General features: G+C 34.2%; 1 protein-coding gene across 1 annotated transcript in view; it reads left to right on the top strand.

The window, feature by feature from the left end:
* LOC136040643 (uncharacterized) overlaps positions 1-24410 on the top strand; it is a 76962-nt gene that overhangs the window by 26338 nt on the left and 26214 nt on the right. The window contains exons 5-6 of the mRNA XM_065724925.1: positions 11970-12103; positions 21593-21729. Of these exons, the coding sequence (XP_065580997.1) occupies positions 11970-12103; positions 21593-21729 (271 nt within the window). The remainder of the gene's footprint in view (positions 1-11969; positions 12104-21592; positions 21730-24410) is intronic.

Genomic DNA, 24410 nt, shown 5'->3' with positions numbered 1-24410 from the left:
ATGTATTAAATCTATTGACTCATATGAAATGATGCAAAGCATGCTCAGCTGTATCCAGAAGTTGGCATAGCCTGTTCAAAAACTATGTCTAGTGAGGACTCTCAAATGTTGCTGAGAACCTCCGTAAAGCTTGGTTAGATAAAATACATTCTAGGCTTACAAGTCTTGTTAAGATAACACTCGTCACGATTGCCACATAATTCAATTCGTGTTTCAAGAAATTGTATGTTACCCCTGACAATCTTCTGCAAGCTCAGAGTAAAATAGCAAGAGATATGGACTTGTCCTTTCCAGAAAATGTATTAACAGATGCAAGTGCCATGACAGACCCTGCGATTCAGCCGCTACAGAATCAAGTCAGTTTGGTGGGGATTACATGACTAATTTCCACTAGTCAATGCAAGGCAAGCTTCGTCAGCAGTTGCATCTGTTATGGCTTTCTAGATTTTCAGTAGGGACTCTTCAGTTCCAAGGAAAACTGATCCACTCAAGTCATGGAAGTCTATATAAATTTGGATACCTAGATAATATATACATATATAATAGATACATATATAATATAAAATACCTAAATAAATATGGTTACCTATATAAATTTGTCATAAAATTAATATCTATATCCGCCACCAATGCCCTTTCTGAGAGTGGATTCCAAGCCTGATCAATTAATCATATAGTTCGTGGCAACAAAGTGTAAGTAAAGAGCAGCTCGGCCAGATAGCAATCGAAACTCTAAAACACGGAATTTTGATAGCAATAGGTATATCAAGCGAATTGGCTTTTACGGTGACTCCAGTTAATATAGTATTCATAAAGTATAATATACCCATCACAAGCCATTGAAGTCTAAGAAAATTTGTATAACTTTTGAGAAAGAGCAATAACACCACCAAGAAGTCAAATATTCTTAATAAAAATCACACCATCAGGCTCGGCATATCAGAGAATCTTACTGCTAGGGTTTCTAGCTTCCATCTGAAAAAAGCAAAATTTCGTAATTTTTGCCAGAAGAAAGATCACGTATGCATGTTTTTTTTTGTCAGGGTGATTGTATCAAACCAACTGTCATATAAGATCGGGAGAGGGCTTGCTCAAACGGAAATTGCAGTTCTACTCCCCATTTTGTGACCAAAAAGATTGAGGGCAGCTAGATCCCCCATCCAGGCCCCTTTTTTCCCAAAGTCATCAGATCAAAATTTTGAGACAGCCATATTGATCAGTATAGTTGGAAAGCCAAGTAATCTTAACCTTGGAAAGCCAAGTATCTTAACCTTACAAGTAGTTGCAATAGAAGTAGTAGGAGTAGCAGTAAAGGAAGGAGTAACAGTAGTATTAGCAGTAGTGTACACACATTGGTGAGATGATCTTCCCCTTTAAGCATTCTCTAATCGCACCATTAGGTTCAGTATGTCAGAGAATCTTACTGCTAGCGTTTCTAGCTTCCATCTGAAAAAAGCAAAATTTCGTAATTTTTGCCAGAAGAAAGACCACGTATGTGTGTTTTTTTTGTCAGGGTGGGTGCATCAAACCAATTGTCATATAAGATCGGGAAAGGGCTTGCTCAAACGGAAATTGCAGTTCTAGCTCCCCATTTTGTGACCAAAAAGATTGAGGGAAGCTAGATCCCCTCCCACGCCCCCTTTTTCCCAAAGTCATCCTATCAAAATTTTGAGACAGCTATATTGATTAGCATAGTTGAAAAGTCAAGTAATCATGCCTTTGGGGACGACACAGGCCAGCAAATCCAGGGGGAAAAGGTTTTAAGTTATGAAATATTTCTAGTGTCTACATTTAGTATTTTTTTTTGTAAAGTAAGCAGACATTAAGTGGGAGGGTGAATTTTCTATGGGAGGGGGAGAATTTTCTGCAGTGTTTATTTTTCAATAGCAGATTTATCCGTGAGGAGGGAAGTTTTCGGGATGAACTTTCAGAGGGAAATCTTACACGGGGAAATTTACCAGAATTCTTATGCTAAATTCTTTTTATTGGATTTACTTTCTCTTTGCCAGTTTAATTTTATATGCGGAGATGTATGAGGGAAATTGCCCAGGGAAAATTTTCAAAGGAGTCGAAATCGTCTGGGGGATTTGTGTGTTGGAGGGGGGTATTTTTACAGGAGAGTTTTTTACTGTTTTAAAAAGAAGAATTGAGAGAAAGAGTCAAATTTTAGCGTAAAGAGTGGGGCGTTGATGAGGAAGCAGCCTCTTTCATATACGAAGTAATTTCTGTTCGTTTTAAGTTTTAATATCGCTCCTTACTTTCAGTTAAAAAAACTTGTTTTTTTATTTAATTTCTGAACGTTTTTGAATCAATGTATGTTTTGATTTTGGCTCTCCGCAGAGGAATAATCAAAACGAAATTTGCATATTTTTTTGGGGGGGGGGGTGGGCTAAATGGATTTCTCATAATTTTGATCGAATGATTTTGAGAAAAAAAGAGCGGAGGAGGAAGCCTAGTTGCCCTCCGATTTTTTGGTTAATTAAAAAGGCAACTAGAACTTTTAATTTTTTACGAATTTTTTTATTAGTAAAAGATTTACGTAACTTATAAATTAGCTTACGTAAAGAACTTTTTTATTCTCATGTTTTTATTACATATATGAGGGGGTTCGCCCCCTCGTCAGTACCTAGCTCTTTACACTAAAGCTTAACTTTTGTCCCAATTCATTAAGAATGACCCTTGAATCACAAAAGCCGTAGAATAAATAGTTGAAATTACTAAAAATACTTTAGCGTAAAGAGCGAGGTATTAGAAGGAGGTGAGCCCCTAATATGGGTAATAATTTCTGTTTGTTTTAAGTTTTAATACTGTTCCTTACTTCCAGCTGAAAAAATTTTTCATATTTATTTTTTAATTGTTTTTTTTTTAATAATGCTAGTAAATCCTGCTCTCCCTTCATGAAAATTTTCTTCTCCCATGACAAATTCTCGATGAAAAGTTCCCCCAGCAACCCCCTCTACTCAACCCCTCCCCCCAACCAAACAAATCCTCCTGAAAACGCCTGTACATTTCCCAATAACCATTACTATATGTAAGCACTGGTCAAAGTTTGTAACTTGTTGCCCCTCCCACGGGGACTGTGGGTGAGTAAGTCGTCCCCAAAGACATAGTTATAAGGTTTTTCAACTACGCTGAATACAATGGCTATCTCAGAATTTTGATCCGTTGACTTTGGTTAAATAATTAGCGTGGGAGGGGCCTAGGTGCCCTCCAATTTTTTTGGTCACTTAAAAAGGGCACTAGAACTTTTCATTTCCGTTACAATGAGCCCTCTAGCAAAATTCTAGGACAACTGGGTCGATATGATCACCCCTGGGGAAAAAAACAACAAAAAAACCAAAAAACAAATAAACACGCATCCGTGATCTGCCTTCTGGCAAAAAATGCAAAATTCCACATTTTTGTAGATAGGAGCTTGAAACTTCTACAGTAGGGTTCTCTGATACACTGAATGTGATGGTGTGATTTTCGTTAAGATTCTATGACTTTTAGGGGGTGTTTCCCCCTTTTTTCTAAAATAACCCAAATTTTCTCAGGCTCGTAACTTTTGATGGGTAAGACTAAACTTGATGAAACTTATATATTTAAAATCAACATTAAAGTGCGATTCTTTTGATGTAGCTTTTGATTTTTTTGATTTTTAGAGTTTTGGTTACTATTGAGCCGGGTCGCTCCTTACTACAGTTCGTTACCACGAACTGTTTGAAAAGGGCCCTAAAACTACCAACTTTCAATTAAATGAGCTTCAATCGATCCAAAGTTTATACAACCACCCGTTCCATAAAAACCTTAAATACTCCGGGGCATTACTTACAACTCTGCCCATGGGTAAGGGGGGGATTGTGTCCACCCCGAAGACATAGTTGTATGATTTTTGTACTATTGGTAACAAAATGGCTACGGTTTATCAAAATTTCAATTGAATATGCTTAGAAAAAGAAGATGTCAGGGAGAGGGGGAGGGCTAGTTGCTCTTGATCACTTTTTACTCTTAAAAGGGAACTATAACAATAAATTTCCAATCAAATTATCCTTTTCTAAAGTTGACACGACTATCCTTTCCATAAAAGCCTTGTGAGCCCCTATGGCATAACTTACAGCCCCTACCGCAGACTCTGGGGGATTCTGTCAACCAAAAAACCTTATTATATGATCTTTGGGCTATTTCTGAACAAATATTTATCTGATAATTTCTATCGGATACATTTGCAGACAATACGACGTTGGAGGGGGTGGCTACAACGATCACTTTAACTCACAAAAAGGGCACTAGAAAATCTGACGTCCAATCAAATGAGCCCATTACAAAGTTTTTATGATCAACCTTTCCATAGAAACCGTGTATCCCCTCGAGGCATAACTCACAACTCTTACGCTACAGGCCTACGGGGGGGGGGTCATCCTCAAAGGCATAATTTCCAGACCTTTCAACTACGTTGAACAAAATGGCTATCTCAAAATTTTGATTGGACATGTTTGGAGAAAGGGTGGGCGTGGGAGGGGGTTAGTTGCCCTCCAATCACTTTTGACTATTGAAACGAGCACTATCTTTTTCTATGTCCAATCCAATTGGCTATTGTCAACGTTTTTACGACAAATCCTTCGGTACGAAGTGCTCTGGTCTAAAAAAGAAAAAAGAATATTATCATACGTTATGCCCACATCGGTTTCTACATAGGCAGTGCTAATGTACTGCCCATGATCAGAACATCAGATTCGTTGGATTTGACAACCCTTTTCTTCTGAAACTCTTTTAATACTTCCTTTTGGGCTGTATCAAAATCATGAAGTTTTTCGGGCAGTACCACATTTTCGTCATTGTTGCCACATTGAGCCATTAATATAAATAAGGAATTCTAACTAGTTAAATTTTCCAACGCCTTTCTGTCTGTAAGAACTGAAACATTAACAATATATTGATTCCCGAAGACAAGTAAACCCTTACATAGAAGCCTCTTAAACTGTTCAGTGCCAAACTTTTTGCTGATTTTTTTCTGAATTTTTACTAGCGTTTCTTTAATTAAATGTGGCATACACTGTTGCCAAAACTACATAACAACGTACAGAGGTGATTTTTTGCTTCAAATTGAATTTTTGATTTTTCTTAATTTCTTAATATATATTTGGTTACGTAAATTCCCACGTAACCAATTAAAACACGCAGATTTCATTTTCACTCTCTTTGATACTTTAAACAATCTATTGCTGGAACACGTTTAAGTGACTACACTTTTATAGCAAACAATTTCTAGCAAATAGGGTCTTGGACTTTCTCCCTGATGCTTGTGGGTAGGTTCTCTAGCCATATCTATGCACTAGAACCAGTCGTCTTTCAGAGAACTGTCACCTTTTCAACTCTTGCTGACGGGGCGTAATTTGCTGTGGGGGAGGAGCGGGGCAACCCCTTCGACCTCAGTTTTCCCCCTGACCGCTGTTTGCCCCTCCATCTAAAAGCTAGTTTCTGCAAAAAACACAACGAAAAAACAACAACAAAATCTAACCTTCTTAAGTAAACTCTACGAGAGGAGAAAAGGAGAGAGGAGTGTCTTTTCTCCTCTCGTAGAGTTCACTTAAGAAGGTTAAATTTTGTTGTTGTGTTTTTCTTTGTTTTTTTTTCTTCTTTCTTATTTTTTTTAGCACTGAGGACGACTTGGCGGAGATCCTTGTCGAAATATTTGCTTGATTTTCACTTTCATATTTTGCTATTGGCTGACAAAATCCTCGTTTTTCACCTAATTGATTTTTCTCTTTTCATTTATTATTTTCTTTCTTGTTTTCATACGTCATGCATAGCCAGTATGGTCTCAAAACGTATTTAAACCACTATAAAACCTAAGTACCATTGCAAGGGGTTCAGAAGAGGGCAGGTCGCCTAGTATACGGAATATCTCCTGTTCGTTTTAAGTTTGAAAATCGTTCTTTGCTTTTATTCAAGAAAATTTGTTTTGTTTTTTTAATTTGATATTTGAAAATACAATTTAACTTGAAACAACAGTTTAGCAGATTTTCAAGAAAACTGAAAGAACCAGCTGCAAATTTTATAGATCATGGATTTTACTGCCGTTCAGTGACAGTAAGCGTTTGCAACAATAGTGGATAATGTGCTTTGTCTATTTGTTGAATGCAATATTAGCGTTCATGCTCGTGCCGTCAAAGTAACGGATGTTAATAGAATTCTTTGTTGGAAAAATCTTCAAAAAGCCAGATTTCCCAAAAGAAAGGAAATAGCACATCAAATCGTAAGCCCCACCAATATCAAAATGCATTCCCTGGAATACCAATATCAAAATGCATTCCCTGGAATAAGTATTAACAATTAATTGGAGTTTGGGGGGGTTGTAAAAAAAGATTAGTAGAAGCGAAGCCAGTTTGTTAAGCCCCTTGATCGGGTATCTTAGGATCTAGAAACGAAAATTGAAAACAGATATATTTCAAGTTCATTGCCGTTTTCTTACAGGCGATTCATTTTCAAAAGACCTACTAGGGTAATGCAGTAAACATCAAGATGGTGATGATTTATGGTTGGAAATGTGAAGTGTAGATTAGAAAAGATAAAAATCAATGAAAATGGGTGAATGTTATGCTTCAAAAAGAAATATTAACTAAAATTTCAACCCATTTTATTTATGCGCATTGCGTAGCCGTAAAGTGATTTATTCTCCTATTTTTTTTCCTAGACCTCTCCTGGAATATTTTAAAGCATAAAATGAAACTACTTTTAGCACCAGGTATTCTCACATTTTAGACAAAACTTCATCAACACTTCGCTTATCCCAAATCCTCCACAACACTTATCCCAAATCCTTCCGAGCAATGCTGAGAAACAAATACAAATCCTAATTCCACCGCCGGTTACTTGGTATTTTATTAATAACACAGGGACGGTTCCCCCAATTACCCTCACTTAATTTTCACTTGTATTTTACTTTTATTTATATAATAAACAAAAATACAAACTATTACAGATATAAATCAATAGGCTTGGGAAAAATTTAAATTTTGCTAACGCGTAGTGATTGACTACATAAACATTCCTAAAGGCATCCTAAATTAAAAATAATAATAAAAAAAGCCTACATAAATTTTCTTAGAAGCATCCGACACTAATTAAAATAATAATGAAAAAGAAAACAGACAATCACCTTCTCTCAAACATCCCGTGGGTAACAACCCTCTTCTAAATAATACTCCCTCAAACCCAGCCCCTTCAACCCGCTCCTCCCTCCAGCCCCATAGCCCACTCAGACCTCCCCCCGTAAAAAAACAATTCCTCAAACAAATACTCTTTTAATCTAGAAGAGTATTACTATAAACTTACTATAATTTTGCTATAATCTATAGATAGCTAAAGAAGGCTAAGATAAAAAATAAAATCTGTGGCTTATTCAATCCTGTGTAATGGAAGGGAAAGACTGCTAATACTCTAGTCGTCAGCACTTCCCCGTGTCGTAGAATTAAGGTGCTAAAAAGCCAAATCATTCCGGTCCACTTTAATCAACGAATGAACTTTTAGAATCGAACAACTGGTTTGCATGTTCGTAGTATTGCCTAGTAATAACCTAAGTACCAAAAAGATACTTCAGCTATTAAATATCAAATACTTTAATTTATTATTGAACAACTAAATAAGGCTAATTACTCGCTAAAAGGTTCATAATGTTCTGATTGATAAAAAAAAACAAGTTTAGGACTGGCATAAGGGAGACAAAGCCCCAGAGCCTTAAAGGGGTCCAGCGCTATACATTTAAAAAAAAATAACTTACGCAGCAGGTTCAATAGTTCAGTTTTTGTCAGCCTAATTTTTCTGGGTTTCATATTATTCCTTATTCTAGTGTATAGAATCAAAATTGGATGTTAAGACTTCTGAGAAAATTAGGTTAGGGTCTGTAACCTCTAAACTTGATTGCAGAAGGGGAACAGAGGAATTTTATGTGCAGCTTTTTGCTTTGAATATTAGGTATCAGATTTATGGTGTTACGTACAAGCCTGTATTAGGTTCATTCCTAAAATAAACAAAACTAGCTGTAAGCTTTATCCTTTCATATACTAATATATGCCAAGTATCATGCTTAAGGAATTGAAATACCTAGGGAATTTATTGTTGAAATTACTTATATTATTGCCGAATTTTATTAAATTACGATAATTATATTATCTATATATATAAAAATAAGTTGTCTGTGGATCTGTGGATCTGTGGATCAGGTGACGATCCACAAAAAAGGTAAAAAACTAAAAACTAAAAAAAAACACTGAAAAAACTAAAAAAAAGGCAAAAACTACAAAAAAAACTAAAAACTAATAAAAAAAATAAAAAAGCTAAAAAACTAAAAAAACTAAAAAAACTAAAAAACTAAAAAAACTAAAAACTAAAAAAAAAACTTAAAAAAAGGAAAAAACTGAAAAATAGAAGAGAAAAAGAAAACTAATAAAATTAAGAATAAAATAAAAAAAAATAAAAAAGATAAAAACTAAAAAAAAAAGTAAAAAGAAAAAACGAAAAAAACTAAAAAAGCTAAAAAAAAAGGTAAAAACCAATAAAAAACTAAAAAGAAAAAAAGGAAAAAAAACTAAAAAAACTAAAAACTAAAAAAAAAACTTAAAAAAAAGGAAAAAACTGAAAAATAGAAGAGAAAAAGAAAACTAATAAAATTAAGAATAAAAATAAAAAAAAATAAAAAAGATAAAAACTAAAAAAAAAGTAAAAAGAAAAAACGAAAAAAACTAAAAAAGCTAAAAAAAAGGTAAAAACCAATAAAAAACTAAAAAGAAAAAAAGGAAAAAAACTAAAAAAATTTTCATCTAAAAAACTAAAAAAAACTAAAAAAGGTAAAAACTAAAAGAACTAAAAAAGAAAAAAAACTAAAAAAAGGAAAAAAAACTGAAAAATAAAAGAGAAACAATCTAAATAAATGACGACACTCAAAGAGAAAGCGACCGAGACAAAAGGAATGTTCGATTAGCAATCAACAAAGCACCGGGACACGGAGTATAAATGACGACGACCGGGACACAGGGACATAACTACAAAGGGGACGCCGGGGTGCACAGGGGGATATATAAATGAATATCTATATATATAAAAATAAGTTGTCTGTGGATCTGTGGATCTGTGGATCAGGTGACGATCCACAAAAAAGGTAAAAAACTAAAAACTAAAAAAAAAACTGAAAAAACTAAAAAAAGGCAAAAACTACAAAAAAAACTAAAAACTAATAAAAAAATAAAAAAGCTAAAAAACTAAAAAAAACTAAAAAAACTAAAAAACTAAAAAAACTAAAAACTAAAAAAAAAACTTAAAAAAAGGAAAAAACTGAAAAATAGAAGAGAAAAAGAAAACTAATAAAATTAAGAATAAAAATAAAAAAAATAAAAAAGATAAAAACTAAAAAAAAAGTAAAAAGAAAAAACGAAAAAAACTAAAAAAGCTAAAAAAAGGTAAAAACCAATAAAAAACTAAAAAGAAAAAAAGGAAAAAAAAACTAAAAAAACTAAAAACTAAAAAAAAAACTTAAAAAAAAGGAAAAAACTGAAAAATAGAAGAGAAAAAGAAAACTAATAAAATTAAGAATAAAAATAAAAAAAATAAAAAAGATAAAAACTAAAAAAAAAAGTAAAAAGAAAAAACGAAAAAAACTAAAAAAGCTAAAAAAAAAGGTAAAAACCAATAAAAAACTAAAAAGAAAAAAAGGAAAAAAACTAAAAAAAAAATTCATCTAAAAAACTAAAAAAAACAAAAAAAGGTAAAAACTAAAAGAACTAAAAAAGAAAAAAAACTAAAAAAAGGAAAAAAACTGAAAAATAAAGGAGAAACAATCTAAATAAATGACGACACTCAAAGAGAAAGCGACCGGGACAAAAGGAATGTTCGATTAGCAATCAACAAAGCACCGGGACACAGGGAGTATAAATGACGACGACCGGGACACAGGGACATAACTACAAAGGGGACGCCGGAGTGCACAGGGGGATATATAAATGAATAAAATTAAGAATAAAATAAAAAAAAATAAAAAAGATAAAAACTAAAAAAAAAGTAAAAAGAAAAAACGAAAAAAACTAAAAAAGCTAAAAAAAAGGTAAAAACCAATAAAAAACTAAAAAGAAAAAAAGGAAAAAAAAACTAAAAAAACTAAAAACTAAAAAAAAACTTAAAAAAAAGGAAAAAACTGAAAAATAGAAGAGAAAAAGAAAACTAATAAAATTAAGAATAAAAATAAAAAAAATAAAAAAGATAAAAACTAAAAAAAAAAGTAAAAAGAAAAAACGAAAAAAACTAAAAAAGCTAAAAAAAAGGTAAAAACCAATAAAAAACTAAAAAGAAAAAAAGGAAAAAAACTAAAAAAAAATTTCATCTAAAAAACTAAAAAAAACTAAAAAAGGTAAAAACTAAAAAAACTAAAAAAAAAAAAAACTAAAAAAAGGAAAAAAACTGAAAAATAAAGGAGAAACAATCTAAATAAATGACGACACTCAAAGAGAAAGCGACCGGGACAAAAGGAATGTTCGATTAACAATCAACAAAGCACCGGGACACAGGGAGTATAAATGACGACGACCGGGACACAGGGACATAACTACAAAGGGGACGCCGGGGTGCACAGGGGGATATATAAATGAATAAAATTAAGAATAAAATAAAAAAAAATAAAAAAGATAAAAACTAAAAAAAAAGTAAAAAGAAAAAACGAAAAAAAACTAAAAAAGCTAAAAAAAAGGTAAAAACCAATAAAAAACTAAAAAGAAAAAAAGGAAAAAAAAACTAAAAAAACTAAAAACTAAAAAAAAACTTAAAAAAAAGGAAAAAACTGAAAAATAGAAGAGAAAAAGAAAACTAATAAAATTAAGAATAAAAATAAAAAAAATAAAAAAGATAAAAACTAAAAAAAAAAGTAAAAAGAAAAAACGAAAAAAACTAAAAAAGCTAAAAAAAAGGTAAAAACCAATAAAAAACTAAAAAGAAAAAAAGGAAAAAAACTAAAAAAAAATTTCATCTAAAAAACTAAAAAAAACTAAAAAAGGTAAAAACTAAAAGAACTAAAAAAGAAAAAAAACTAAAAAAAGGAAAAAAACTGAAAAATAAAGGAGAAACAATCTAAATAAATGACGACACTCAAAGAGAAAGCGACCGGGACAAAAGGAATGTTCGATTAGCAATCAACAAAGCACCGGGACACAGGGAGTATAAATGACGACGACCGGGACACAGGGACATAACTACAAAGGGGACGCCGGGGTGCACAGGGGGATATATAAATGACGATGGCGACTCAGGGAATGGTCGATTCACAGGTGGGACATAGGGACACAACTACAATGGCGCGTAACTAATATGGCGCATAACGACTTACGCGCGCGGGGGGGCTTGGGGGGGGGGCACGAAGCCCCCCCACCAACTAGGTGTTGGGGTGGCGCGAAGCGCCACCCCAACAGCTAGTTATATTATAATAATAAACTATATTATTTTACGTATTGCCAAAGATTATCCGGGTCGGCCAACCGTCCAGGGCTAAATTAAAAACAGCCGTCCCTGAGTGGAATAAGAAGATGTCGTGAGGAAGGTAAGGGAAATAGGGACTTCTATTGACGGTGTAAAGAGGGAGGCCTTGAATAGATTGTAATGGAGGAGGAGCCTGCGTAGCTGTGTTGGCCTCTAGCGTTTTGGTGAGTTATTAATAGTAGTAGTAGTTTAATTATAAATTAAGCTAGTTAAAACTTATTATTAAGGAATTCAGTAATTTTTCTACTACCAGCTTATTTAGCAGCTTCGGTGAAATACCGCGGGCAATATCTCAAGTCCCGCTAGTGTATACACATTCGCGAGAGTCTGGAAAAGATTTGTAATAGCGCCTACTATAGAATACAAAAATTAAGACTCGCTTGGTGAAGAATCGATACAGGTGTTTGGTATAAGATGCTGCACAATTGTGACATAGCTAAAAATTGTGATATGTATTGATTTTTTTTTAGGGTATGCCTATGATCCGAGCTGCGTTTACATCAACGGTACTGGCAGAGATTGGTATGAATTTTACATTCAACTAAATAGGTGTGGAACTTTAGGAGGAAACACGCATAATATGGATAGTCGAAAACAACCAACAGTAAGATTTTATATTTATATTTTACAAAATTATATAGAATATATTATATAAAATATATTTATATATAATATATTTATATATTTGATATAGTCTATAGGATAATTTAGTATTATACAATATATATAATATGTTATATTAATATACTAGCTGTTGGGTTGGCGCTTCGCGCCACCCCAACACCTAGTTGGTGGGGCGCTTCGCGCCCCCAAGCCCCCCCCGCGCGCGTAAGTCGTTACGCGCCATATTAGTTACGCGCCATTGTAGTTGTGTCCCTGTGTCATATAAATAGATTGTCAGGTTTACTGACTCTTGAACATGCAACATATAATTGTCCATGGGAAAAACAATCCGTATTCAGATCTATACCTCATTATTCTAATGATGTGTCCCTGTGTCCCGGTCGTCATTTATATTCCCTGTGTCCCGGTCGTCATTTGTGTCCCGGTGTCCCAGTTTGTAATTTCTCTTTGAGTGTCCTGGTTGTCATTTATATTCCCTGTGTCCTGGTCGTCATTTGTGTCCCGGTGTCCCGATCTGTAATTTCTATTCGAACAATCCCTGTGTCCCGGTCGTCATTTATATATCCCGCCTGTGCCCCGGCGTCCCCGTTGTAGTTGCGTTCCTGTGTCCCGGTCGTCATTTATATTCCCTGTGTCCCGGTCGTGATTTGTGTCCGGGTGTCCCAGTCTGTAATTTCTCTTTGAGGTTCCCGGTCGTCATTTATATTCCTTGTGTCCCGGTCGTCATTTGTGTCCCGGTATGTAATTTCATCAGTTGACAAACATGACGTCAGTCGACAAACAACTTCATGACGCATACAGCTCAATCCTTAGAATGACGTCAGTCGACAAACATGACGTCAGTCGACACACAAACATGACGTCACTCGACACACACACACACACACACAGACAACTTATTATTATATATATAGATTTTATATTTATATAAAATATATTTTAAATATTTAAATGTTCCGTTTTATATTATATTTATTTTATTTTTCTGATAGAGAAGAGCAATTTATTGAGAAATTTTTATTGCTGTTTAAGTAATTTTTTATTTTTATTACTTGCGCAAAACTAGAATTTTCAAACAGTTCGTGGTGACAAGCTGTAAGTAAGGAGCGACCCGGCTCAATAGTAACCGAAATTCAATAAACGGAATTTTTATACCAAGAGATACATCAAAAGAACTAATTTTTTATGCTGATTTTAAATATATAAGTTTCATCTAGTTTAATCTTACTCATCGAAAGTTACGAGCCTGGGAAAATTTGTCTTATTTTCGAAAAAATGGGGATACACCCCCTTAAAGTCCTAGATCTTAATGGATATCACATCAGCAAATTCAGCGTATTATAGAACCCTATTGTAGAGATTTCAATGTCCTATTTGCAAAAATGTTGAATTTCATATTTCGAATACACGATCACGAATGCGTGTTCATTAGTTTTTTTGTTTTGTTTTTTTTTTCCCAGGGATGATCATATCGACCCAGTGAACCTAGAATATTGTGAAAGGGCTTATTCGAACGGAAATTAAAAGTTATAGTACCCTTTTTCAGTGACCAAAAAATTGGAGGGCAACTAGGTCCCTTCCCACGTTCATTTTTTCCCAAAGTCACCGGATCAATATTTTTATAAAGCTATTTTTTCAGCATAGTCAAAAAATCTTATAACTATATCTTTGAGGGCGACTTAATACCCCACAGTCACTGGTGGAAGGGCTGCAAGTTATGAGCTTTGCCCATTATTTACATATGGTATTGGTTATTGGGAAGTATACAGACGTTTTCATGGGAGATTTTTCTGGTCGGGGATCGAGGGAAGGGGGTTAATCTTTTAACCCCTTTAGAGGGATCATCTTTCCATGGAGGAATTTTTCACGGGGGAAGAGAATTTCCATGAAGGGGGTGCTGGATTTTCCCGCATTATTTAAAAAACAATCAAAGATTAAATAAAAAAACAAGTTTTTTTAACTGACAGTAAGGAGCAATAGATAGATAGATAGATAAGTGTATTTCAAAAACCCGTGGGCCATATACACACAACATATAAATAAATAACAAACAAGCAAGGAAATTAACAACAGTACGAACACGCACAAAAAACAGAATTAAACGCAAAAAGTACCAAATCTAACTACAAAAGAAATTAATCATATAAAACTTTTTCTTCTTATTAAAGATTTTTCTATATATACTCCCACTCGAAATATTGTGGTTGGGTTACTATTTTGTAGAATACCCGGAAGCATCAAATTAATCCCATGCAAATAAATTTCCCGTAAATCCAAGAGCACCGGGCATTTCCGGAGAAAATGATCCAAGTCTTCATCATCATCTTTACAAAGAGGACAAAGATACCGCCTATCAGGACCAACTATCATTTTATTTTTGTCGAACGTTTTTTGCCTGTTCTGGATTGGAAGACAATTTGCCCTAAGCTGAATCCAACGACGTAGAATCATAGCCGGTAAATTAAGTTTAAAATAAACTTCCTCCCCAAAACTAGGTTTTGCCTGATTATAATGTTGTAGGGTTGTAGAATCAAGAACCAGCCCTTGCCAATGCTGAATTTCCTGACTCTCTAATATAAATCGTACCTGGCTTTCTAAATTTGCTGGTACATCGCGAGAGCAAAGACCATTATTCCATAAATAAGGCATTCCTACTTTTTCTAGTAATGATTTAATTTGGGATGGCCACGAGGTTTTTAAACCACATTTCAACATCTCTTCATATGCCACTCTTACTAGTCTATCTTCATTACTCTTAGTTAACTTCAACCAGAATCTAAGCATTAAAATATACCTACGTAGCTTTAAAGAAAACAGGCCCATATCACCTTTCAGAATCTGTGAATGAGTTGTCTGATGTAAACCAAACACTCTTTTATAATACTGGAGCTGAAGGGACTCCAGTTGCTGCACCGTTTCTCCACCCCATATCTCTGCTCCATATTCTATTACGGGTAAAATTTTTGTGTTAAATATTCTTTTATGCATTTTTAGGTTTTTGATCCCCATTATCGTCGGGTTTCTAAATATAGCTGACATGGCCACCCTACCTCTCTTAATTATTTCATCAACATGACTCCTTAGGCTTCCATTTTCCGATAAGATAAAGCCTAAATATTTTATTCTTTTACTTATAAATAGTTCCTTATTATTAAATTTAAACGTATATTTTTCATCGTCCCCAACCTTCCTTTTTTTAAAAATAACAACTTCGCTCTTTTCAGTATTCAGCCTTAACTTTTTTATATGCAAATATTCGTCTATGAGATTCAAAAGAGTCTGTAGATCTTGCGGTTTATTAGCCACCAAAGCAATATCATCTGCAAATAATAAGAGAGATAGTTTTTGAGTCCCTAGGCTAACTTTCGGAGCCCATCTATTCTCTAGAAAATTAACAACATCATTAATAAAAATATTAAACAACTTAGGTGAAAGGGTGCTGCCCTGTTTTACTCCCCGCTTAATATCAAAAAGCTTCGAAAACCTATTACCAACTTGAATGATTCCACTCACACAAGTATACATGCTCACTATCAATCTAACAAATGAATGGGGAAGGCCAATATTTAGCATGGCATCCTTCAATAACTCTCTGTCGACACTATCAAAAGCCTTATGGAGATCCAGAAATCCCACATAAAGACAAGTTTTACCCTTTCCATATTTATCTATTAATGCCTTTAAAATAAACACACTATCTGTCGTCCCATACCCTGTCCTGAAACCTCCTTGTTCTTCATGTATAAAATTATTTGTATTTAACCAATTGGAAAGCCTGGTATCTAATATTTTCTCCAAAACCTTACTTAAAGCAGGGACAAGTGCTATTAAACGATAATTTTCATGAGCCTTCGGGTTTCCTCTCTTAAAAAGTGGTATAAACAATGATGTCTTCCAAGCGCTTGGCCATTGCCCTGACCTTAACACCTTATTACAAAGAAGAACAATTATCGGTATCAAAATGGAAAGAAAATTCTTAAATAACAATATTGGTATACCATCAACACCCGCAGCAGTACCACCTTTTAAATTCTTAAATATTGACTTAATCTCTTGGCCATTCACATCACCCACTAAATCGTAATCATGTTCTCTCATGGGATAAATAACCATCTCTGGGGTATGCGCTACCTCCTGAAGATCTGCACAAACACCTTCTAAATTATTTAGGTAATCAGGCCATGAATCAGCTTCCGGAACAGCCTGGGTATTAACATTTCTCCTTCCACAATCATTCTTTATATAGCCCCAAAACTTTTTAAAATCTTTATTTCTAAAATCATCAGCGATATCCAGTTTCTTCTTATGCTCGTACTCTTTTTTTTTTCTTTTTATTAAACTTTTATATTCTCTTCTTTTATCTTTATAATTAGCCAATTTTAGACTTTGATCTTCCGCGCTATCAAAGTCATTCAAACGATTTAATAAATATTTTGCTTCTTCTTTCATTAACTTGCAATCCAAGTCAAAATATCCCTCATTCTTTTTTAATTTTTTAGTTAGGCCACATGATTCTGCACAACTGCCCATTATTTCATTTAACAGCATAATTACACTATGTGCATCTTTTTCATTATCTTCTAACGCTTTCAAATTATTTTTTACATGCGAGTCCAAGAGCTCCCTTCTAAATGCCTCAATATCTTTATCTGTTAAATCATTTCTAATTCGTTTTCCTAAACCTATTTTTCTATAATCCGCATTATAGAAATTTCTTAGTCGTGAACCGTGTTTCGCAAACTGCCCAATCTTCACCTCAAGCATAATAGCTCTATGATCAGATCCAACTAAATCTAATACTCCCATATTTATTGATTCAGGTACAAATTGCGTATTAATTAGCACATAATCTACAACACTTGGAGTTGGACCCGAAAGGCAAGTGAACTCGCCCCTACCCTTATCCTTCCCAAACCTACCATTCGCAATCATCAGACCATGTTCCCCACAAAACGCCAGGAGCTTTCTTCCCCATACATTTATTTTTCTTTTTTCATCCTTGTTGCTTCGTGGTATTCTACAACAAATTGGGACAAAATCACCTAAATCTGGGATCAACACATCTGGGATCTCAGCCTCCAGGCCGGTATAAGCATTGAAATCCCCCATTAACACACAATCCAGATCTTTATAACTTTCTTGTATTAACGAAAATTCTTCCCCTAAAATTTCCCAAGTATTTTCTCGATTATACGAACTATTCTGTGGAGGTATATACACTACACCCAAAATTAATTGCTTCCCACATTTCAAATAAATAGACAGCCAAAGCAAGTTTTCAGATCTACTACTAATTTTCTCATAGCCGTCAATAGCAGATGCTTTAACCAAAACCAAAATGCCACCATAATGTCTATTATTTCTTGCTACATTACGCACGGTCTGTTCAACGAAATACCCGGGGAGAGGTGATATAGGAGAACAATCGTTCCATGTTTCAATCAGAGAAATCACATCAAACGAAAATAAATCGTCATATAAATAGGTCAACTTATCACGTAATCCTTGTATGTTCCATGACACTAGACTCAGTATATGGCCCTCTATATCCTATGTTTCTACGCCTTCTGTTAGCACGTTAACATCACTAGCCTTTGGTTGAGATTGCTCGTTACTAGTCTTAGTCGGGGGAAAGGCAACATGATAATACTCACGAGTGCGGTTATTTATATCCGCTAACTCACTTCGGTGTTTATTGTAATAAAAATCACGTGAAAAACCACCACGATGTCTATCATTAAACTTCTTTCTTGGCGAATGGCTTCCTTTGGGTGCTACATTACGAGTACCTGGTCGAAACAAGTCATTTGGGCTGACAATAGCACTAGAAGGTCTTTTAGCTGTCGATACTGCCTGAGGAGTGGTGGTCGATGGTACTAATGTCTCAGTATCACTATCACTGGCATCACTAACTAGCCTCATCGGAATATTATTGGGATCATTTGGGAGCCTAGCACTAAAGGGTGGACCAGATTTTTGTACTGGCTTCAAATTACGCTTAATCTCGACTATTGAATTTCCATCATACCTGAATATTCGGCCTTCGATGAATAGTTTGTCACCTCGTAATTTTGCATCACGGCCATCATTTTGCGCAGTAGTTAACATTTCCTTTAAATGTTTACGGGCCTCCCTTTGTATAGCTGTGTAATCCGGAGCCACCGATAAACCAAACCTTCTTAATACGGAGCTGTTTCTTAAAATATAGTCTCTGATTTCAACCGAGTTTAGCTTTACTACTATCGGCCCTGATTTCAATCTAAAAATGTCACGTATATCACTTCGATTTATCCCGAGAGACGGCATAGTACGATTTAATAACCCCGTTATTTCTTGCTTCAGAGTATAATCGCCGAGTTGTTGAGGGGTGTAATTATAGAAGATTAAATTCGTTCTTTTCTGCTCTGCTTCGAGCTTGTTGGCTCGTTCATAAGAGACTGCTAGGTTAGATTTCACATTTTTCAGCTCTTTTTTAATTTCATCATTTGTCTTAGCATTGTTAGATAACTGCGTAATAATGTTACTTAACTGTACTTGTATGGCATCAATGCTATCCGAAAGTTCAGGAATCGTATTAACTTTCTGCGAAAGCACCGCTAATAAATCCAGTTTAAAATTAATTTCTTGCAAGAACTGGGCACTTTGCATTTTCTCGGCCTCTCGTGTTTGGACTGCCATTTACACCCTTATAAACTTATCAAAGTGCAAAATATAAAACCTTTATCACTCCTTGATTTGATCCAGTATCGCTAATTAGCAATAAGACTTTTTTTCACCATTCGAAAAAAATCACAATATTGGCTCAAAGCCACGCGGGAGAGAAACGTTATTTCAATCTTGGTTTAAACTAGTTAGTTACACAATTTGTCTAAATGTAAGCATGGATGTTATCCGAAAGAAATGAAATCTGGTTTTGTTGTTAACTCCTTGAACTCTGAATGAAAACTTTCATTCTGAACTGAATGAAAATTGAACTCTGAATAAATTAGTAAAAAACTTAAAACGAGCAGAAATTATTACTTATGTGGGGGGGGGGGTTCGTACCCTACTCAATACCTCGATCTTTGTACTAAGGTATTTTTACTAATTTAAAAGAGCTATTTATTCTAAGTAAACGGCCTTTGTGATTCAGGGGTCATTCTTAAAGAATTGGTATAAAATTCGAATTTCAGCGTAAAGAGCGAGGCATTGACGAGGTGTGAACCCCTTTATATACGTAATGAAATTATCCGAATATAGAATTTTGTTTCGTCAAGTTAATTCCTAAGCTACGTATTTTTATTGCTAATAAAAACGTTCCTAAATAAAATTGAAAGTTCTAGTTCCCTTTTTAAGCAACTTAAAAAATTAGAGGGCAACTAGGCCCCCTCTCCCATCCCCTTTTTAAAACCGTCCGATCAAAATTTTGAAAAAACCATTTAGCCAGGAAATGTGAAATTAATATGCAAATTTCGTTTTATTTATTCATGTAGGGCGAACCAAAACTAAAACCTGTATTAATTCAAAAATGTTCAGAAATTAAATAAAAAAAAGGGTTTTTTCAACTGAAAGTAAAGAGTGACATTAAAACTTAAAACGAACAGAAATTATTCCGTATATGAAAGGGGCTGTCCCCTCCTCAACGCCCCGCTCTTTACGCTAAGTATTAAAAATAAACTTGAAAAAAGTTTATTTTTAAAGTTCATTAGAAGAAAATAATAAAATTAATTATTAGTTAACTGAAGCTTGAAAATAACTTTGCTAATAAATGAAGTTTTTGTTAAGTTTTTGGTCCGACAACTTTGTGGGAGATACGAGAAGAGCGTTAATCAACATCCGGCCCCGGGCGCAAGAGAGGCCAGAGCCACCACTGCATATGGAGGTCCTTTTAACTAAAATTTTGATTACAGATTTCCCCAATCTTTTAGGGTTGTGCAAGTCTCCACTTAAAAAATTCGCACAATCAGATGTTTTTTACTATCCTTAGCACCTTAACTTTATAAGAAAGCTGAAGCGTGAAAAATTGCAATATGTCGGGAGAAAATGCTTTCAATTTGGCCAAACAACAGCTTCATTAGTCTCATGATAAGTTCCAAATTAAAAAAGAAAATTCATTACATAAACAAAAGGGTCATAATTTCCATTTAAACAGACTTTAAAAGTTCAACACCTTCAGAAGTATGTCTGAAACAAATATTGGAAGTTTAAGAAGTTAATAACCTGAACCGGAGGACGCAGTCGCTTTTCGTGAATTTTGTAAACAATTGGGAGCAAAAAATCTATTTCAAAAGAAACTTCTCGCATGACACTAGCATTAAACCTAAAATAATTTCCGCTCTTTTCAGACTCAGAAACCTGGAGTTTTTTTTTACTATTCAACTAATAACTTCAATTTTGATTCTTAATTTGCATAAAAAATATTGTGAAAGGATAATCCTGCTTTTTTCCGTAGAGATGAAACAACGTTTTCACAAATGAAATACCAATTTTAATTTGAGAGGAATAGTTTAGATATGGAATAACCACTCAACCGCAAAACATTTTTAATGTCAGAAGGATTTGTTCAGCTAAATTTATTCAGAAGAAGAGATTCATTCTTTGAACATTTTCCTACGGAGAAGGGTTGAAATGGCCTGGACACGGTCCGCAGATATAATATGACAAATTCCCAAAGGTTGTCCTTGTCGTCCAACCGTCAACGGTCAAACGAAAAGCAGGTCGTACCTGAATAGGGTGGGAGGATGTTGTAAGAAAAGATTTAAGGAAATGGGGAACTTTGTAAGAAGGTGTAAAGAGGGGGTATTGAATAGGTTGGGATGGAGGAGGACCATGTATCGCTGGGTTAACCTTAGGTGTCTTGGTGCTGCAGTGAGTTGTTAGTAGTACTAGCAGCAATATTCTGGTATTTTGAATTCCCTTAATTTCATAATTCGGACCCACATTTCAGTTAATTCCCCGTGAAAAGGATACCTTGGGACATGGCAGGATACAGCAGGGAAAAATTTTAATCTAATTTTTGTTTATTTAAATATTTGCTCCTACCCTTTTGGCTATTTGAACTCCTGGTTAATCGAATTTTTTCTGCAATTTTTTGAGTTTCAAATTATCGATAGTCAACTTTTTTTTGTAGACACAGACACAGGGGGAGGGATTTTGGTTTTTTCTTGGCCTATCCCCTGAAATCTCCGTTTTTACTGTTTTCCCAAATATTCATAGTTTCCGTTTTGTATTTACTTTTTTATTCATCTTTCCTCTCTGAATTTGAAAAAAAAAAAATAAGCTCGATAGTAGCCTTTTTCTAAGGCATTTGGGTCTATATATCCTCGAGACAACCATATTTCTAAGACATTTTTCATGTTTCTTATTTTTTTTTATATAACACAGGTCTACAAAAAAATGTCTTTAATGGCTAGGTTATAGAACTAGTATTAAGTAAATGCGTGTTGCTGAGTTCTTCGTATATTAGTTTTTGTTTTATTTTTTTTTCTAGAAAAATTTTATGTGGAACACAATAAGCGTGCAGTACAACTCCCTCATAGAAGAAGAATGGGACGAGCATTTCAAGGTCACATGTGAATATGGCTACGATTTCTGGAAAACTATTTCTTTCCCTTTCTTAGACGTGGAGTAAGTATTTTTATTGTATCCTTTTTACATATACTAATAAATATATAATTCTTCAACTTGGGAAACTTTAACACATCATGGTAGATTTGGTAATAATGTGGTTATTTGTTTATCGCTATTTATTCCCTTTCGCTAGGTATGCCTTCACGCTTTTTTTAAGCTTTGGGTACGCTCCAGAGGACTTATATTTAATTTGTTATCGTTGTTTGTGTTCTAAAGCTAACAGATATTAAAATTTTGGTCAAGGCTTTCACTAGTTGTCCAGAAAATCTAGCATGTCAGCCAATTTTGCTTAGTTTGAGCATATAATGTCATGAATTTGTAGTTTCGAACCATTTTAGGATGAAAACGATTACAAATAACAATCTTTTATTATGGTTTATTAGAATTAATTGTAATCATGAAAAATAATAATTCATTACAATTAATTGTAACTACAATTAATTATATTTTATTATATAAAAAACAAATATTATAATTAATTTTAGGTGGAAGGCACCCTTTGCCTAATACAATTTTGCAAAATCTCATAGAGTCGCATGAATTGAAGCTACAAAGCCTATCGGATTACATTCATAAAAAGAAAAAAATTGAGATTTTACTATTTTGTGAGGAACAGAGAAAAAATAGCTGACCACCTTTCCCAAACACAAGATTCTAAACTCCTCCATCCTATAAAAGGCTGCTCCTGAAAGTGAAAAGTCGATCCCCCAGCCGTGTGACAAAACTTACCAAACTATTTATAAAATAATTCACATTTTAATGAAATTTTCAGACTATATTTAATATCTAAAATGAGACATGCACGCTTTCCTTTGAGCTTCAGTCATAAAAAAAAAACAAATAGTATCATGTGATGGGTCCGTTCCTGTCTCTTCAGATACCCCTCAGGTACCCGTACAGCATCATGTGGTTGTTGTCATATTAGTATTTGGATTGGAGTTAAGGACGCTTACCATTTACCAAAAGTATGACAAGAATGACAAAGTCGTGTCTTGATTTGGCAATTATTTGCGAATTTGTTGATCTGATTTTTAATTTTGAAAAAACTGTTACCAAAAACAATCAGTTTTTTCTCTTCGTGATGGTTTTAGTTGATCTTAAGAAGTTGTGTCTAAATTCTTAAGCTGAAAAACAGAATCAGTGGTGAAAAAGCGATCCAGAATTGACTAATTGCGGAGTATGTATTTACTACTGGCTTTTTAGGCTCTTCACTTACTAGAGCAGTATTATTACGAAGGATGTTGAAGGTAGGGAAAATGTTAAAAATAGAATAGCCAAAATCAGGAAGGTTTTTTCCAAAATTAAAAAAAAACTTTGGAAGCTGCAGTGACGGCAGTACTCAAGTATAATTCTGAAACATGGGCACTTTGAAAGACGGTGTAGAATTTGTTAGATGTTTTCTTGAGGAATTCTCTAAGGATTATTTCGGGTACATGTCCGACTGACTGTATTTTAAACAGTAAGCTGTACGAAAAATGTGGTTCTGTCCTGATTTCTAGAGTTTTAATAAGAAAAATGTGGAGATGGCTAGGACACATTCAAAGGATGAAGGATGACAGATTACCAAAGATTGTCCTTTTGGCCGACCATCTAGTGCAGTGGTTCCCAGCCGATTTTAGGCCATGCCCCAACAAGGCATTTCTGAATTCCTGATACCCCCTCATGACATAATAGTTTCGTTACTCAAAAATTTACACGTATTCACCTGAAGGAATCTAAAAAGGCTATTAACGCTGTCTCCTTTTTCAAGTCCTCATTTGGGCAGGTTTATTACTAATGAAAATTTTTGCCTGTGCAACACCTTTTATACAATGCGTGACGTCAATGCAATACTATCATGAATCTTTTCTGCTCTTTAAATGCATATAAATGTGACGTCATTCACAGGGCATTTATTTTTTATTAAAGCAAATAATGACGAAGACCACACTGCCTTTCCATAATACAAATACAGAAGAGAGAATAATGAGGACTTTTTTCCCAAGACAGTGAATGAATAAAACCTATTTGAATATTTTGGCCCTATATCTAAGGGCTGTCTTCAGCAAAGAAAATAATAAACAATAACATACTTACAATAAAAGTTATTGGTTAAAATCCATTTCTAAAATAGCCTATAGCCAATAGATTAAAAAATAGACTTTTTAATCTGTTTTAAAAAACGGGTTTTAACCAATAACTTTTATTGTGTGTTATTGTTTATTATTTTCGTTGCTGATAACGGCCCTTATATAGAGGGTCGGAATATTCAAATAGGTTTTGTTCATTCACTGTCTTGGGAAAAGAAGTCCTCATTCTTCTCTCTTCTGTATTTGTTTTATTAAAGCCCTAGAGTATAGTCAGTTGAAGGTTGCACGACCTCCTCCTGACTCACCAAAATACTACCAAGCCCACCAGTGGGGCCCGTGCCCCACGTTGGGAATCACTGATGTATGGTCAAAAATTTCAGACATATATACGACGCCCTAGAAATTATGGCAATTAAAAAGGCATTAACTTGGTTCCTATAGGATGCAAATTACTTAGTATGATGATACTCCTCATACTTATACATGTTGTTGACACCGCTTTAAGGAAATAACAGTGTGGTCTTAGGAAAAGGATATGCCGGACAAATTTCCACTCTTGTATTAATAATTGAGAAAAGCCTGAGCTATCAAACCCCTGTAGTCTGTAGC

Source organism: Artemia franciscana, chromosome 21 (genome assembly GCF_032884065.1).
Source record: "Artemia franciscana chromosome 21, ASM3288406v1, whole genome shotgun sequence".
Classification (NCBI taxonomy): Eukaryota; Metazoa; Arthropoda; class Branchiopoda; order Anostraca; family Artemiidae; genus Artemia; species Artemia franciscana.
Note: the sequence above shows the minus strand (reverse complement) of the source record. Positions and strands in the feature narration are given on the sequence as shown.